This window comes from Gavialis gangeticus, unplaced genomic scaffold, assembly GCF_001723915.1.
Source record: "Gavialis gangeticus isolate Ggan-Ray unplaced genomic scaffold, GavGan_comp1, whole genome shotgun sequence".
In the NCBI taxonomy this organism is placed as follows: domain Eukaryota; kingdom Metazoa; phylum Chordata; order Crocodylia; family Gavialidae; genus Gavialis; species Gavialis gangeticus.
In genome coordinates, this window is record NW_017729012.1 from 9,741,755 (window position 1) to 9,761,135 (window position 19,381).

The following is a 19,381-nucleotide window of genomic DNA, read 5'->3' on the forward strand; positions in this document are numbered from 1 at the left end:
GGGGGGGGGGGAGGAGGTGGGGTTCCCTCCACTCTTTGTCAGTTTCTCAGTTTTGGATGAACTATTGTTGCACTTGGCTATGAAATGAAGGAAATGTGCACTCTGCACCTGCAGAGGAGGCTACATAAAAGAAGGCTGAGGGGGATCTAGTGGCCTGTTACAAACTAGTCAGAGGGGACCAGCAGGCATTGGGGGAGTCCCTGTTCCCCCGAGCACTGCCAGGGGTGACTAGAAACAACGGTCACAAGCTGGCAGAGGGTAGATTCAGACTAGACATCAGGAGGCGCTACTTCACTGTCAGGGCAGCTAGGATCTGGAACCAACTTCCAAGAGAAGTGGTACTGGCTCCTACCGTGGGGGTCTTTAAGAGGAGGCTGGATGAACACTTTGCTGGGGTCGTTTGACCCCAGTACTCTTTCCTGGCATGGCAGGGGGTCAGACTTGATGATCTGCTCAGGTCCCTTCCAACCCTACTAACTATGAAACTCTAGCTGTCAAAAGCTAGTTTATCCCTTCAGTAAACACTGTTTCCAAGAGCTTAGCTAATGCCTTCCCCCAGTTCAGTGGTTTAACTTTTCTTTAAAACTTTGTCAGCGTACATGTAGTACTTTAATATTTGTATTTAATTAAAAAGATTTTAATTTGTTAGACCTCAATATTAAGTTCTCACAAATCATGTTTGATTTTGTTTTCTTTAAAAAAAGCAAAGTGAAAGAATATGTTTTAACTAAAACTGTCAGTTAAAAATAGATTTTATCCAGCTTGTTCTTTAGTGTGCCCAATTGTTTCAAGTGCCATGCCTTCTCAGTACTGACATTCTCTACTGGAAGGCAGTGATGCCTTCCCTCCCGCCGAACACAAAAACATAGGTAAAAAATAAAGGGAGATGTCAAATGCTCATGTGGTTGCATCAAAATGATTAAGGATTTAGCTCCACGTTTCTAGGGATGTTGTGGAATAACAGCATGACCTTCAACTTACAACAAAGCAACCTGCGCCTCTTTCCAAAATACTTTTTCAAGATTCCTGTCTCATCATGTGTTATTCCAGGGTTGTATGGCTACCAAACAAGGTTTGCATTCCTTTCAAGTTGCATTTGCTTTTCTAGTACACCCAACTCTTTGATGGCTGAGTACGATAGCATGATGCTACTGTTGGCAAGACAATGTTTGTGTCCTAGGCAACATGAGAATAATCTTATAAATCTGTCTTTTGTGATTCTTGTATTCCCTATTCTCTTTCACCTGTACTGTAAGACCAAGCAGTTGCAAATGTAGCCTAAAGATGTTTGGTTAAAACTGTGTTCTCTTTCTTGACATGGCTTCCAAAGAGACTCGTTGTATTAGTCTCTCATATTGCCACATCACTCTTAAGAGCGTAGCTATGTGGAGGCAGTGCAGTTGAGGAGAAGAGTTATTGTAGACAAGTAATCACATTTTAATGTGGTGGTCATTTTAAGATTTGTTAAGTTTATTTCCTGATAGTCCACATTAGACAAATGCTAGGAGCTTACATTGGCAGATGATTGGGACCTGAACCTGTTCAGCGTTCAAAAGAGAAGGCTGAGGGGGGATCTTGTGGCCTGTTATAAACTGGTTAGGGGGGATCAGCAGGCGCTGGGGGAGTCCGTGTTCCCCCGAGCGCCGCAAGGAGTGACCAGGAACAACGGTCACAAGCTGGCGGAGGGAAGGTTTAAGTTGGACATCAGGAGGCGCTACTTCACGGTCAGGGCGGCTAGGGTCTGGAACCAGCTTCCAAGTGAGGTGGTGCAGGCTCCCACCCTGGGGGTTTTTAAGAGGAGGTTGGATGACCACCTTGCTGGGGTCGTTTGACCCCAGTACTCTTTCCTGCCATGGCAGGGGGTCGGACTAGATGATCTGCTCAGGTCCCTTCCGACCCTAGAAACTATGAAACTATAAGTAATGGGGTACTATCCTGGTTTGAAGTCAGCTTGAATACGTAACTTTGTTTTTTGTCTAACATCATCCAGATCAGAAGCCCTACCATGGCTCGTTAGATTATGTAATGACACTGCTAATTAATTCTATGTAAAGTCTTCCCAGAAACAGTCTCCAAGCCAAAATAATACTATCCTTCCAAGGGCTTTTGTAAAGTCACTTATTTACTGATAAATGGTTTTTGTGTGAATATACCTGTTGTTAAGATAGACTGTACACTGAAATTATGGCTGATCGGTTGTAATATGCAGGGTATTAAATGGCTCTCTTCTGAATTGTTACATTTCTTTTGGATTACAGAAAAGAGCTATTTCCACTGAAGTGTTATTAATAGTTCCAAAGAGCTATTTTATGGGTGCTTAGGATGCTGAAATCTCGTAATACTTTTAGACTGATGCTGATGATACCATTATATACATTGTTAGCGTTTACTGATTTGCTTTTTGTAGACAAGTGCACAAATTAAAATATGATCATATTGCAGGTGTTAGTGAGAGGAAACATGGGGAATGAGTGATATACAGTTATGCAGGCACTACGTACTGATTAACATAAACCACCAGGGAAAACGATACTTGCTTCTTTCATTAAGAAGGAAAAAAAAAGGGATGAAGTCAACTGGAGTTTGAGACTCAGTTTAGTTTCATTGAGATAATGGCTTGGTTCTGCAAGGAGACCTGTATCTCTCTTCAGCAAGTACTTGTGTTGGTATTGATCACGCAGATGCCTGAGTCTTTTTAGCTTTACCAAGAGCTTGTATCATACAGTTGACTTAAAGCTGAAACAAACTTAAGAAATAATTGAAACCTTTGATTTGATACCCGGAGTGGAACATAAGTACTCAGTTCTTCATTTAAAATTAATCTGGTGAAGGCAATGGTTACAAAATTATTTAATGTCCAGTGTCTAAACAACTCTTTTCATGTACATATGCATGTGTACTTTAAATTTTTTTTTTATAAAAGAAGTACACAAGGCTCAAATTAAATGTATAGGTTAAAGCTTTTAAAACCTATTTATTTTCTTTATTTGGGATGCTTGTTTTGGAACAAAAGCCACTTTGTTTCCAAAAGCTTTAGAATACCGAGGTCTCAGGCTGGAACGAAAGATTTTATACTTTTTGGCTAATAGGGATTAAAGTCTAACATTGAGAAACCCAAGTTGCTGTGAGAGTTAAAGTAAGTTTACAGTGCAGTGTTCAGAGCACTCTGGTTCATTCCCATGTGCTTGCTAAAGATAAAACTGCTTCTACAATCTGCTGTGATGATTAGCTCTTTAATTTTCCTTGTAGATATTCTTAAAAGTTTCAAAGTTAAGAAATACAATTTTTGAAATCCCTCCATTCGCAACCTAGTTTTTGCCTAGTTGCCATGATCTCTAAAGAGATCATATAGTAGGAACCGGGAAGATTTGAACATAAGATGACTCATTCAATCAACCTTTTTTCTCACATCTGTGTAATACTACATATGGTCCCTTCTTTCAGAGTATCTTGCCTAATTAAGCAGGTATTTGTTTGTTTTTCCACCGAGACACTCAAAATAAACTATATCATTTTACATAGTTGAATTCAGTCCCATACTGTGCATAGTACATAAGCACTGTGTCTTGAATGATGTGCTATTTGTGAGGCAGACGGGTGGGAATTTGGACTTATTGTGTTGGGGCTGCCTAGTTTTAAAATTTTGTTCGTCTGGTAGTCTAACCCAAAGCGCTCTAAAATACTGGGAAAAACCCTTAAATAGCAATGTGTTGAGACCTTTACTCTCTGGAGTTCTGGCTTCATTGTAAGTCTTACTAATAATTTGTCTCATTTTCATAATGCAGAAGGCAAGGATTTTTGTTAGTGATAGCTTTAGTTGGACCAACTTGATTGTTGGAAGGGATGTAGACAAGCTTTCGGGTACCATTGTACACTTCCTTAGGTCTCGGTAGTAAAAGTTTGTAGTAAGGCAAATGTTTTATACATGAGAACAGTGGTTCATGACACTTGTAAGGTGATGGACAAATGAGATCCTGAAAAATATCTCTGAATGAAGAATATAAAACTACTGGAATCGAACCCTCAACCAAAATCTGAAGCTGTCTACCAATATCATTTATGATGTTCCTGCATATGCAAGTTGCGTAGTGTTTACGAAACTAGTGCAAAATCAAATAAGGTTACCTACATTGGCAAACTTGCAATGTGAGGGAGTTGCAGGGGTCCTTTACTTGCACGGTGCCATCTTTCCCAGGTTAAGTGAATTGCGCCACCTCCTTCATAGAGAGAAAGCTCATACTTGCCTAGGCTAGCCAGGATTCTCTCTGTTTCTTAGCAATTCCTTCCTTCAGGGATATCCTTTGTTGTCTGGAGCAGGATTTTACATCTTTATCAAACATTTTCTGGTGTGTTAAAGGAAACAGCATCAAATGTAAGGCCCCTTCCAGCCCCTAACAACTATGAAACTATGAAATGAAGCAGTCTAGTGCACAGAAGACTTTGCAACAACTTTAAGAACATTTTAAAGAATGTAATTTTTCTGAGATCTTGGATGTTGTATGTAAATATGTTGGTTAAATTACGGTTAATATTTTTTCTGATTTTGTTTTCTAGAAACCAGGTGATGAGGAAGAAGCTAATTTTATTTTTTAAGAGAAGAAATCATGCAAGGAAACAAAGGGTAATGCTACATTGCCTTTGTGTAAATCAGAATAATGACTTAAGCCCATTTGACACTAGACTCAAATTCTCTTTTTTTACATTAATATACATCAGCTTTAGAAAACTGCACAGTTTAGATTAATGTTCATATTCACTGTGTGCTAGTCTTCAGCAGTGGCTTATGCAAGAAGTATTATTTCAAGAGTGCATATAGAGTAAGAGAAAGGGGCTGGACATAAATTCTAACTAGCGTAAGATTGAAATGTTTTTTCTTCACAATAACCTCAAAAAAGAGAGCAAATAATGACTAATTAAGGCTTTTTGAGTAAAGACCAGACCAAACTAATTAGTGAATGAAGTAAGAGTCACTGCATCTTGCCGACAGCATTTTTCAGACTAAATGAAAAGGTTGTATTTTCCACTCCCAATTTTATTTTAAGTGTAAAATAGTCTCCTCTTAACTTGCCTTGCCCTGTAAATTTAGGTTAGAATGCTGTCTGGAAACTGGTAAAATCTAAGATAATTAAAATGTTTACAGTATTTCACTTTTCACGCTTGTGCTTTTTACATACTTTTTGCTTTTAATTTAGTAAGAACAATGCAAATAAACTAATCGGTCTCTTTCGCTTCATGTTGTTGCATAAAGCAGCAATGTTTTGGTTGCAAACCCATGGAAAAGTGTTTGAATTAAAGGAATTGTTTTCAGTGAATCTCATCGCTTCATCCAGAACCTATAACTAAATTATTTGATGGTGTCATCCAAAATCATAACAATGTGCATAAACCAGAATGAAATAGCTAAACCTAGAGAAGAGGTTTTGGCAATGAAGAATCCTCTTCTTTTCCTCCCTGCCTGAAACTGAGGGCACTACCTCTTCAGAATAGACAGGCATCAATTTAGGATGAGTTTTGAGTATCCATTTTTAAACCCTGTGGCCTCTGTACAACATGTCATAGCATGGAGTTAGCAATACACTGGTAACTTGGTGTATTTGTTTTTAGCTCACTCTTTTTCTCCTTAACTTCAAAGGAACAGAAGATTTGTCAACGTTATGATCAATTGATGGAGGCATGGGAGAAAAAAGTTGACAGGATAGAAAATAATCCTCGTAGGAAAGCTAAAGAGAGTAAAACAAGAGAGTACTATGAGAAACAGTTCCCAGAAATCCGAAAACAGAGAGAGCAGCAAGAACGATTTCAAAGGTAATGCACTCTTGATATTCTTCTAGGGTGATCATCTTGCTCTTAAATTTTGTCAAATGCAAAACATTTGTTTCATGACAAACTATTTCTACTCCGCTCCTGTGCAATAATTTGAAATGTGGCTTTTATACCCATGATTTCTTAGACAAAGTGAAATGTCAGCTTGTTTTATATTTGAATGCATGGCCTTGCATGGTTCCTCATGTTTCAAAGCATTGGATTCAAGCTTCTCTTCACCTCTCAAGAACCTTCATAACTTCTCTCACTGCGTGTCCACTCTTCCCTCATGTCTTGCACTTCCCCTTTCCCTTCTGCTTAGTGACTTCCAACCTCCTTGATTTGTTTTTTTAGCTTTTTACTGACATCTCTGCTTCTTTCCACCTTGTTCCTTGTTCCATCTCTTTCCTTTTAAATCTGTCATGAAATCCCACTGACTCAATAGATGTAGGAATTGATTAATTAAATGATGGCTGACTCAAAGAGAGAGGTTATTCTCACTTAGATGACCTGCATATGTATTTGCAGCCAGGGTGGTGGGTGGGGTATACCTTCATTTTTAAATTATTCATTAGCATGGGCAAACTGAGTTCAGATCTAGAAGTCATTTTGCAGCCAGTATTTCCCTGTCAGTAGATACCTATATTACTCCTTTCTGACTCATAACCACTCAAATTCCATAGCCTGAAGTCAAAGCACAGAGTTTACTTGGGGGTTTTTTGGTTAAATTAAAGGTTGTTATTGAATGACCTTTTGTTAGACATGTCATGTTTTTTCAGTCAGGAAGCTGTGGTTACTGACATTAAGTGAAATTATAATTATAGCTCCCTGCTGTTTAACACTTGGTAGGTCAAAATTAAGCAAGTAAAATTATACATAAATAGTTTTAAGAAGTGTACAATGCAAATCATTCATAATTATAAACATTTTTCTGTAGGTCTGTAAATAACATTTTAATTTTAAAGAGCTGCTTTTGAAAGAATACCATTTGATCAAAATTTTCAGTTGCACCGTAGTTCTCAAGAAGTGTGGAGACAAATTATATATGCAAATTTAGGCTTCAGGTGAAGAGACCCATATCTCTCAACCTAATATAGAACTCGTACCGTCATCTTTCTTAACCCCCAATCTGTTTTGTGATCTCATGCGGGGGGGAAAAACTTATGAAAAAAACCTTCTTATAGTAAAGTGCTATATTCTGTTTTTTTAAAAAAGATCTTTTGCCTATGTTTATGTAGTATCAAGTGTGATAAATTCCCTGGCAGTGATTGGGGTCCCTGTATATTACTGCCCAGTTTGTATAAAGAAATTATTTATTTATTTTTTTTTGAAATTATCTTGTGTCATTTGACTGTCATCAGAACTGTTTATAGTGATGGGAAAGGTCCACTGGATATTGTGCTAATCCTTGTGTCAGCCCAGGATTATTCCCTGTTGCACTTTTTTGACTGCTGAAATCTTAAAAAATACTGAGTTTATGAAGGGATCTGCATTTTATTATCATGAGTTAGTGTGATGTGCTTAAAATTAGAGATAAATAATTGAGAAATGATTCACAATTATTGACTTTCTTTCCCTTCACTGAAATGAGCACTGGTGACTTATATTGGTACCTGGAATGACTAAATCTTTTCTAGGCAAATATTTGTGTGCGTGTTGGCAGGTGCGGGGAGTGGAACAAGAGCAGAGGGGAAGATTTGCAAAATCAATTGCTTCTAGTGAAGTCAGTGCTAAACCTCTTGTACTTCCTGTATCGACACGGGCAGTTCTACTGCCTGCCACCTTGTTGAATGCGTTCTTCCTAGTTATATTTTAAAATGCACCATGTAACTTAGATTGGGTGTTCTTTCAGCCTTTCTTCTATAAAAGAATGGTATCTCAGATACTGGTCTTAAATTAACTATATTTAAATGATCTGAAATGTATTCCTTTGTACAAAATATCAAGACATGGATCTTTTTTCCCCTTTCTCTTCACCCCCCTCCCCTTACCTTTCCTAAAAATCTAGGGTTGGTCAAAGAGGGGCTGGTCTTTCAGCAACCATTGCTAGAAGTGAACATGAGATTTCTGAAATCATTGATGGACTCTCTGAGCAGGAGGTGAGACTGTTTTTTGTACTTCATTTTATCAGCGCAGCAAATGATTTATAACTCTTCCTTTAGATACTGAAAAACATCTTTGGATACATGTGTGCGCACTCATATCCCCTTCAGATAGTTTAGATTAGGATAGCTTTTGTGAGCCTTGTCCTGAAAAGGGTGTTTGTTCTGTGACCTAGCTTCCTGTTAAGGACTTCTGTCTTGGCATGTCATGTGGCCTGTAACTGTCCTATTTCTCCCCACTTCTAAGGCAAATAGGATTTTAAGATGTATCTTTTTTTGCTTTTAAAATATTTGACTAATGTCAGTGATTATGAAATTCGTAGCACTGTTTTGTCATCCCTTCAGTTCATACTACTAATTCGGATGGGCATAACTTTTAAACGAGAAATTAAAATGCTTGGAAAAATTAAGATGTAGGCAGAGTACTGTGGTGCTGCTGTTTTAAGTCATAGTGAATGGATGTAATATGTTGCCAATACAAGTTATTTCCTAATGTAAACACTTAATGCCTCCTACTATCTGTCCTTTGCCCTTTAGAACAATGAAAAACAAATGCGTCAGCTCTCTGTCATTCCTCCCATGATGTTTGATGCAGAACAAAGACGAGTGAAGTTTATTAATATGAATGGTTTGATGGAGGATCCCATGAAGGTTTATAAAGATAGACAGTTCATGAATGTTTGGACAGACCATGAGAAGGAGATCTTCAAGGAAAAGTAATTAGCATTTTTATCTTTGTCTCCATTACACTTTGAGTTACATACATGTCTAAATACATAGTAAAAACTAACCAATTTCAGTTCACACTGCTAAAAGTAAGTGTCCAGTAACACATACACATACGCTTCCCAGTTAAGTCGAGCACCACTTTTTTGCTGATTTGTACTTCTAGTTGTTGTACAGGAAACCTTTTAAAAGTTACTTTACTGAACACATTAACATTAGGTACAGCTCTTGTTGTTGGTAATCCAGAAGTAGATGTAGCTAGAATGTGCCTAGATCTAAAAATTGCATACATTGATTAGACTAGCTTCATTTGGGGAAGTCAAAAGCTTGCTGATGGGACACAGTTGTGTTCCAGACTTTTAGATTGATGTTATCATGTATTATGCTGTTACAATGAAATATTTCTTTGATTTATAAAAGGTTTGTCCAACATCCCAAGAACTTTGGTCTAATTGCTTCCTACCTGGAAAGAAAGGTAAGATGTTTCAGAATGTAAACACTGTATACTGGTTTTAATTTTCTGAACATGAGCTTGTTTAGTTAATCTTTTTGATTGTCCCAGTGACCTGTTCTCTTCTTGGAATAATTTAGAATTTCAAAATCAAATCTCTCATCCAGTGTGGTAGTAGCAATTATTTTTCAGACAAAATAGAACCCTAAAAACAAGTTGTGTACAAACACCTAAAAAAAAACAAAACCCTCTATAGCATTACATTTGTGCACTAAGAATAAAGGAAGAGAGGATGTTGCAGTTTTGTTTTATCTGAAGCAGGTAAGAAGCCTCAACTCTTTAGTTAAGTTAGCGATGTTATGTCTAAGGATTCTCATCCCACACCAAAAAATCAATCAGACTTCACTGAAGGCAAGGTCAGACTCTTAAGTTGGGGCTGAGGGTCTACATGGTCTATTTGAAAGACAAAACTGAACAAAAATCATTTAACAATAAGGATCAGTCCAGTTGCTTATGACATGGATCCTCAGAAATATAAAGAGGGACTTGAATTTGCTAATGATAAGATATTAGTTAAATCATGCAGAATGAACTAGCTGAGAGGTTTTATGAATATAATGTATAGGGATTCGGTTTAATATGCAATAACAATTTTATTCAGATTTATGTTTGCTCATCCATTTCATTACTGAGCAACATTTTCAAACTTTGCTAAATCTAGTGACTTAGCTAATGTAAATAGTGCAATGCCACATCTAATTTTTTGGACTTTTGAGCTGCAAAAACTGATTACTTCTGGTCTTTCTTCATAGAATGTTCCTGACTGTGTGCTATATTATTATCTAACCAAGAAAAATGAGAATTATAAAGCGCTTGTGCGAAGAAATTATGGAAAACGTAGAGGAAGAAACCAGGTAGATTGCTTGTTTGTGTGAAAGTGACTTTTAGAATGAAGGCAAATGTGAATCAAATTTAAAACAAATTTTCAAATATTATTTTTATAATATTTTCAAATATTATTTTCTTCTTATACTCTGTCTTTGCTCATTTGCGGTTCTTACTAAGGCAGTTCATTTGTTTTGAGGACCTAGCAGTAGCTATTGAGGTCAGATCTATCAGCAAATCATATAAAGGAGCCAGTAGAAATTAGGTAGGGCATATGATGTTCAGTGGAAAATACATAATCACTTTACAATGTCTGTCAAAAACAGAAGTTAAGAGTGCTCATTATTTGGTGGTCAAGCTCAAAGTCAAGCTGGAATATAATAGCAAAAGTAAAAATAGATCAGTTACTTTTACTACATTCAAATTAACAAATCTGCTGATTCACAAAGAAATTTTTTGGAGTATTAGAGATGTTCGGAGAAAAGAGTAACATGTTATGAAGATAGTTTTATATGTTTACTTGGCTGCCAGGGTTAAGATAAACATTGCAAAGTAATGAAAACTAAAGAAACTAACAATTTTGGTGAAAGGTAAGAAATGTATGTGTTAAATGTGGGGAAAGTCAGAATTGGAAGAGCAGAGAAGCTGCATTTAGAAAAATAGCAACAGTGCTTCTGATAGGGTAAGAAAGAAGGGTATGGTTTTGAGATGAGATACGAACATAATTGCTGAGGTGGAATCGTTAAGGTGACTGACAACCAAGGCCTCTTTAAAAGAAACCTCTTTAAAAGAAATGTGAACAGTCTGGAAACTGACAGGTCTTTTGGGGGCTCTTTTGGTTAACTTGCTAAATTAAGAAGATTTTAGAAATGTGGAATAACGGAACCATTGCATTTGGAAAACCCTAAATTAGTCTACTCATTTCTGCTGATCAGCTTTCTGTTACTCACATCCTGGCAGAAATACTGAAAAGGAAGACCCAGTGAGATCTGAAGTACTCTGTCTTCACTGATGGGGAATTGTAAAATGGCAAATCTCAAAAGTAGGATTTAGAAATGTTGAGAACTACACAAGGTACAGATTACATCTGCTAAAAGAAATGGTATGATGCAGCTACCAGTAGCCGAAAAAATCTTGACATTACCATTAGCTGAGCCAGTTGTTTTGTAGTGAAACGTTACAGGAAAGCTGTTGTTTTATGCATCATCGAATATCCCAGGTGACGGAGTCCCTTCCCTCTAATACTTTTAATTCTTCACAGAGTACTAAGTCTGCCAGTGTCTTAACTCGTACATGTATTGAAAAAGTGCACAGAGGAATCTGTGTATGGAAGTTTTGACTTGAACACTTGAGTCTCTTCCTGAAGTCTCATGGATGACTAAGATGAAATCATCACAAAACAAAGCATATTAGAAAACATGCTTCAGCATACTAATTAACGCAGGCAGCACCTTGCAATTCTGTCAGTGCTGTTGTGGCAAAGCTGTTCTGAATTCTATTCTCACTGATAGCCTCGGGTAGAAAAAATAGCCTTATTGCAAGTAGGGTTAGGGCTCCCTAGAAGTAGGGTTGTCTGGGGTTTTTTGTCTTTTCGCGAAGATATCTTTAATCAGAGCTAACCAACCTGTGACAAATCATTGATCGCTTTATCAAGAGATTGTACTGAGCATCATCCTTTGCCAGAACTCTTCTCAAAGCAAGAGTCATTGTGGACTTCTTTTTTTGTTACAAGTTGTATTGGAGTCCATCAAAACATTACTTGCAGTGGCTTCATATAGAGAGAGGACTCCAAGGGGGAAATACCCACTGGCTTGAAATAAATCACGCTTCCCAAATGTTTATTCAGTCACTTTGAAAAATGAAAGTGGAACAGAAAATGCCTGTGGAATAAGGGACTAACTTCAGCATTATTATTTCAGTGCAAAAGTTACTTGGTAAAGAGCTAGACTGTATTATCTCTTGTGTTGAGCAGTACTTCCACAGTCATCAGTTGTGCTCTTTGAGAAGTAAAGTGCTGCTCAGTGGGAAGAATCCAGCCAGTTGTCAGTCCCTAAGTTTTGAGGTACTCAAGGAATGCTTTAAATATGGAAATAATCAGCTTAAAAATTCCCTTATCTACGTTGTTGAATCTTACATTATTGAAACCGAGTGAATATAAAATTCTAATGTGTTTTTCACCAGTTTCACTATTTGCTTTGAAACTTTTTCAGTTTGACTAATAAAAATATCAGACAAGTTTGCTTACATTCTTATCCACTACTATGAAGCAGGAATGCAATATGGTTAAAACAAGTGTGCTCTGGTTGATTTTGTACCTTCTCCTATAAACACTGACTCCTATTAATAACTTGAAATCTAAGAGTAGTTCCATGGAAGTTGCAGCAACTGCTTTTCCTTAAGAACTTGACTCGCATATTTTTGCAGAACTGGAGTCTGTCTGTCAGTTGTCAGTCCAGATTAAACACTTGGGCTAAATTGTAGATCCTGGAATTATGGGAAACAAATTGGCAAGAACACACATGGGCATCTGAAATACTGTAAATACAAAGGATATTAAAATATTTTTTAGACACCTTGTTCAATTCTTAAACGCATCTTCCGTAACTCGGAGCTCTGTTGCCTTCTTTTTAAAAACTCGTTAATATTTGAGTTGTAGTACGGTTTTGTTTATACTATAGATTGCAGAAAATTGTGCTGAAACCACCAGTAACTGTATTTATGCTTATAATTACTGTGCCCATTAATAGGACATCTCACTGTAGGCATAACACAGACATTTTTAGTCTGGTAATAAGCTTATGGAAAGCTTTGAATTGCCTTGTTTGCCCGGGGCTCCTTTTGTCAGTGTAACATTTAATATTTTTGGAAGAATTTTATTTATTGTGAGTGTTATTAAGTCATATCAGGAATTTCTCTCATTGACTGACAGCAGCATGTCTGGGATTTATGTACCAAAACACCTTTTGCTGCACCAGCAAAAGAGGTGTTTTGAATGAAGCCTTCTAGCAGCTCACCTAGTGTCGTATGTGGAGGTGAAAGAGGTATTAGTGCAGTGGGACAGACAGCAAACACTGGTAGGTTCAGTCCTCCAGTTGAGCACACAGCAGATGTGACACTAGAATGGATTAATCATGATTTTCACTTAAAAGCCCAATGATATTTTTAGTTATTTCAACTGCAACCATTTAAACTTGGCCAGCACCAAAGATCTCTGTGGCTGTTTGGACTTTGAAGACCATGAGTACTGGATTATGGTATATAAAGCTTAAGGAATATAGTGTTTTATTGGTTAATAACATGCTTATATTTGTTCAAACTAAACCTGGGAAGAGATGGAACTTCTAATAATAGCTACATTTTTTCAGAATGCTTGAGGCGGCAGCATAACAGGTCTCTATGCACTTGAGTGAGCTCTATATATATCTTAGGTTTTTTTGTTTGTTTGTTTTACCATTAGAATAGGAAATGGGATGGATAGAAACGATAAGACTGATTCAAAGCTTCCAATTCATGGAAGGGGTGTTCTGATAGGATAATTTAAATTTCTTTCTTTAAAAAAAAAAAAAAAAAAAAAAAGCAGATGCTTACTAGGGAACTTCCAGCTTCATAGACTTCATAGACATTTGGGCTGGAAGGGACCCCAGAGGATCATCGAGTCCAGCCCCCTGCCCCAGGGGCAGGAAGTCAGCAGGGATCATAGGATCCCAGCTTGCTGGTATCTTTCTTTGAAGTGATGCATATCAGTTAAATGAATCCTTGGATATGCTGCAGACTTTTTAATGCTTGGGTGGTGCTACACTTTCTCCTCCATGTGCACAGTATGTTATGTGCCTTGATGAAGGGCGGGGAGGAGTTGTCTGCCTCCTTTTACTGCAGTCTTGTAAACTTATTTTGCTCACAACCACCAGTTTAGGCAGCAAAACTGATCAGCTAGGACAGTGGTTCTCAACCTTTTTTGTACCAAGACCCACTTGTAAACATCAGTGGCCAGTCCCGACCCAGTGCCCTCCACTCCCAACCCGCTGCCTCCCATCCTGAGCTCCCCAGTGTGTGGGGCTTGGGGATCCCCAAGCAGCCCCTTGCAGGCTGGAACTCTGCCAGCCTGCAAGGGTAAAGCCACGTTTTCCTCCCTTCCATTTTTAAAGTTTCCCGATCCATTTTTAAAGTTGGTCATGAGCCTTTCATATATTCTTGTAACCTGCTTTTGGGTCACAACCCGTGGGTTGAAAAATGCGGAACTACAAAAATAATATCACCGAGGATACTTTATTATATTAGCCAAAGAGGGTAGTGTATGTCACTGTATGCCTTCAACGAAGGACTAAATACTCAATCTTTTAAGTAAGTTTTTTAACTAAAAAGTTGAAAGGGGGCTGGGAGAAGTGGTGGTCAGTAAGGGGAGTATTCTTTTTCATAGCCGAGTTGCATTGTCAGCATAAGCTCATGTCTATGGATCAGCCAGTATGTCTTTGCAGCAGGTGGTACAGTCCAGTGATCTGACTAGACAGAAACTTGCTGTACTTCTGTGACAGCCAATCAAGCACGGCTCAGTGGGGATTACCTTGAGTAACCCTGGAGAGATTAGAAGCTTGCATGTGAGATGGGCAACTCTTCTGTAGGCAGCTTAAGTGGCAGGATGACACAATTTCCTGGAATAAACACGTTGCTGGGTCAGGCAGCCCTTACTAAGGAGCTATGCGATGGTGCTGCTGTGGTTTTTGTCCTTTTGAGTCTTAACTTTTATTAAAACCTGACCCCCTGCTGTGGATATTAAAAATTGTAATCAACAGATGAATGTGCAGGTACGTCGTTGACTGAGGCTTCAGCTGTTTAAGGTTTGTGTTTAACCTGCCTTTAAGAGTCTGCATGATAAGTACATTCACTGTGGAAAACAGATTTAAGGTCTGTTGTTGACAACGTGCAGTGCTTAAATTAGGCTGGTAAAAGCACTGGGGCTTTTGATCAACTCGTTTTCAGAAGATTTATATAAAATCCACTTTGTACTGAAGCTGCAGTACACTTTAACTCTTTCTTTTCAGACTGTTACATCTAGTATAGTCAAAGCCACTTACCTTGGCATGTCTCACTGACATCTTGTTAAAGGAATACTTGGGATAACCAGCTAATGCCAATATTGAGATGTTAATACTTGCGGGGTGAGGTTATAAATAACGGTTAGCAGTTAGTGCTTCTACTCTTTATACTACTGAAATGTCAAAAGCTTTTGATTTTCAAGCTCACTTTTGTTCCTGTAGTATTGACAGAAAGCTGCCATCCCTGTTCTCAGGAATTTTAAAGCATTATGAAATGCAATCAAACTACATGACATGCAGGCTCCTAGGAAAATAATTTCTGGAACTTTTTTTCCTTCTTTTCTCTCCAAGCGTTGGCAAATATATTTAGGCAGTTAAGTCCAGAAATATTTTTAACTTCTGCTATATATTTAGATAGAGAACAAAGCACACCCATCCGTGCAGAGTGTCGTATATTAAAGCAACAGAAAACAAAACCCATCCTGTAGCTACGTTGCACCTGTTTGTTGTAACACACTAACTTTTGCTCTGAGGACTTCTGGAAGACTTAGGTAGATTAACCTTAACACTTAGAAACATTGAAAACCACCACCTCAACTTTTTTTTCTTTTTAATGTGAACCTGTATCTGTAAAAGGAGATAATAAAGCATATTGGGCAGTTAGTGGTATCACAGTGCTTCAAACCTTGCAGACAAGGAAGTTAAACTGTATGCTACATCCTATTGATGCTTGGGTCTGGAGTGTCTATAGATGAAAGTACTTGTTTCTTTTATGTAGAGCCCTGTGATTAGTTTTCTCCTCTCAGCCCTTTCTGGCTTTCTGCCCTGGTCCTCATTTTCAAGTCCCTTCCCAAAACAAACTTTTGAGGAAGCTCCTAAAGTATAATGCTCTATGTTGTGTAATGTATATATGCCTGCAAACACAATATTACTGGGAGACCTGCGTTACTCAGACCCATATACCGATGTTGTCTCTTGCCTGTCTTTTCCTTTCGTTTGGTGCATTACCCTGTTGTGGGTATTTTGAACCTGATTGTGCCGGTGCTCCATTGGCTGGTTGCACCAAACAAAAAGGAATATGCACAGGAGCGAGCCAATCGCCAGTAGTAAACAAGCACCGAATTGTTTTACATTAAACTCTACAGAACGAGAGCTGGAACTTCACCCAGAAAGCACCATTCACAGTGTTCACTCCATCAGTAGTAGTTGGCCTGTGTTGCAAATTATGTGGATGTGAGTGAGGAGGAAATTTTTAGACGTGGGTAAATTTTGCAAGGTTTCCAAAAATAGTCTCCGATTTCTAAATAGACTTCTTATGGCTTGCTTATAATGCCCGTGCTTACAATACCCACAGCTAGATGTTACTGTACAGGCACAAGCTATCTCTGTGGCTTTTCATAGGAACAGACCAATTAAAAATTGCTGTTCCATTGTAAGCACTTTGCTTAGACACTTTTTCCGTGTTAATCAACAATGGTGTGATGTTTTCATGTGTAAGTCGCTATGTATAGTATACTTTAATCTACCATGTCAGTTACAAATGGTCTTCAACTGTTGTTGATACTCCTAACGTAAAATAGAAGAGTATTAAATTTTCAGCGAGAAGAACCTGAGATTCAGTATTCCAGTGTGAAAAAAAAAATTGGTAGGGTGGAAGTACAGATTGTGAGCTCTGGTAGTCAAAACCTGTCTCTTGCTATATTTGTTTGCGGGATGTTCAGCACATTGCAAGACTAGTCTTTCATTGAGACTCCTTGGTGCTACTGCAATACAAATAATAAATATTAAATAGAAATTGCCATGGTAGATAAGCCAGCTGTTCATTTTGCTAAGTTTCTGGATAGAAACTGAACTCTGTTTCCAAAAATAAACTACCCCATGTTGCACATAGGAAGTATCCAGTCCTCTGCATTGTGAGAAGGGGAATTCCTTTCTGATAACCACACTTACATTCTCAAGCATGAGATACATAATTTTAGCTGTTTCACAGATACAAATTCTAAAATTTTATGGAATCGGTATGCTGCAGTATATACATGTAATAATTTAAATATGTAAAATAAACTTTAGTTTCCTCTGCTTTACCTGACTGCAGATCTGAATGTTCGGTCCTAAGATTGCTGTGTAACAAAGGCTACATGTAGCACAGTGGAGAGCATAAGGGCATTAGGCTATGGCTGAGAGGGTTTTATTTTTTTCCAGCTACACTGAGGTTATGTTTCTTAATTTAGGATAATCCTCCTCCCCACCCCACCCCCCAAAAAAGAAAAAAAAAATAGATCATCATTTTGTGCATTCCTTAACCCATTAGGCAACAGCATGTGATAAGAGTTGGCAAATATTGGATTGTTCCTAACAACCACGCCAGGCAGGGAAGTTCAAGTTCTTGTTTGGGTGGCAGTACAGGGGAGGAGTGTCACAAATTCCTCCTCTGACTTTTTTCAGTTGGTTTGGTACATTTTCTAGCCAGAAGGGCCCATTGTGATCATCCAGGCTGGTTACCTTGATAATACAGGCTACTGGAATGCCCTCAAATGCTTCCCAGTTGAAGTAAACTCTGTCTTCTAGAAAAAGTGTATAATCTTAATTTCAAAAAGTATAGCATGAGCTAATGATAGTCTCTAGGAGTTTGCAAAACAATACATCTCCTTCATACACAAACATGAAAATAATTAGCAGGATTTGGTATGGACAAAATTTTAAAAAATTATTTAGTTACCAAAGTGTAGGCAGCATTTCAGAATCATATTGTGTACGCAGAAGCAGCATGTTTTGAGCCAAATCAAAATCTGACTTGTGAGAGTAACTGTGATGTAACAGAGATAAGAACTGGAAGGTTAGTGCAGGAGGCTGCCTCCTTCACGGTTTCGTTATGTGGGGTAGTTTGGGTGACACCCAGGCAACAGTGGAAGTTGCTGTAGGAAATCATTTGCTTAAGAGTAAAATAGTATCCTTTAAAGTGCCGGGGGGCGGGGGAGTTTGTGGTTTTGAAATCTCTTCAGGTTTTGTCAGACTACCAGTGGGAATATCAGTTCATTAAAAAACTCAAGCTGCTGCTGCCATATAGGAGAAAGGGAATTTTCAGCACCTGTTGCTATTCTGCTGGTTGCAGTAGAGTTGCACAAATATAATTATGTGCAACCTGAATATAGATAGTCTCAATTGCTGCAGAATAACTGACTAGTGTTGGGTAAATGAGGAAAAGTAAGTGGATTAGAAAGGTTGAATCAGAACAACTCCAGGAAGGATCAAATACAGTTGAATTCTGTGATGTGTTTTAGGACCCCAAGAAAGCATTGAAACAGAAGAATAAATCGTTGTTCAAATACTGAGACTCATTTAAGGATTAGTATGCAATAAATTCTTGAACTGATGATTTGAGTTAAGTCAACAAACAAGTTGCTGCATTACATTAATAATGTGTTACTATGATTAGAGCAAATAACTTACTATTGTCGCAGAAGCAGATGCCCACTTGAGGCTTATTGGAAAAGTTAGGCTGGCTTAACACTGCATTAATGCCCCTTTTGAGCTGAGTTATACAGAGATAAGGGGTCTATTAGTAGTTACTTTGACACTTAAGTTGCCTTGGTTAACATGAATTAGTTTGTAGAACATTTTTTCCTCACTGAAAAAATACATTAAAGGAATTTTATGTGTAGGAACCTACTTAGCTTGCACTTTCACAGCAACGGTAAAAACGGCTTCCACAATTGCTGTGAAAAGTGGCATTTGCCATGATTTCCCTTAGAATAACCTCCCCAAATAAAACATTTAAAAAGGAAGTCAAAACCAAACAAACTTTACTGAATATAAAGTGCTGGATCCCCAGTGGGAGCCAGGGGTCTCACAGCCAGCTGGGGCTCTGGGGGCACCAGCTGGTGGAGCAGCATGCAGGGGAGCAGCCCGTCAGCAACGAGGGGCAGGACCACGTGAAGGGCAGCCCTCTGCCAATCAATGGCAAGGCTGCTGTGAAATGCCTATAAAAGTGGCTCTGCATGCCATAAAACCCCTTCATCTCACCCCAATTTAGGTAGGTACCTACTGTAGCGGGTTCAGGGATTTGCTTAGCTCAAATAGTCTTTTGTCTGCTGGGCATACTTGCCCCGCGGGAAGCATCCTACTCCAGTCGGTGGTCAACAACACACCAAACGTAGTCCACAGAGGGGAACTTGCGGTCCTGGAGTCTCTCTAGGCCCTGAGAAGGTGCTGCTAGCTTTGCACCACAGAGCAGCCTTCCTTCTCTCACTCAAGTGAGTTCTCTCATAGCCTTGCAGTGCTGCTTTCTCCAGCCTTGCCACACTAGGTCTCTTACCAGACCGTGGATGAGTCCTTGGCTCAGTCTGCCACTGCTAGCCCAACCCCCCCCCCCCCCCCCCCCC

At 38.5% G+C, this 19,381-nt stretch overlaps 1 protein-coding gene across 4 annotated transcripts in view; it reads left to right on the forward strand.

The window, feature by feature from the left end:
- Positions 1-19,381, forward strand: part of NCOR1 (nuclear receptor corepressor 1) — a 104,681-nt gene that overhangs the window by 34,034 nt on the left and 51,266 nt on the right. For all 4 annotated transcript variants that reach the window (XM_019511208.1, XM_019511209.1, XM_019511210.1 and 1 more), the window contains exons 9-14: positions 4,555-4,621; positions 5,633-5,805; positions 7,811-7,901; positions 8,442-8,620; positions 9,051-9,105; positions 9,894-9,995. In XM_019511208.1, coding sequence (XP_019366753.1) covers positions 4,555-4,621; positions 5,633-5,805; positions 7,811-7,901; positions 8,442-8,620; positions 9,051-9,105; positions 9,894-9,995 — 667 coding nt within the window. The remainder of the gene's footprint in view (positions 1-4,554; positions 4,622-5,632; positions 5,806-7,810; positions 7,902-8,441; positions 8,621-9,050; positions 9,106-9,893; positions 9,996-19,381) is intronic.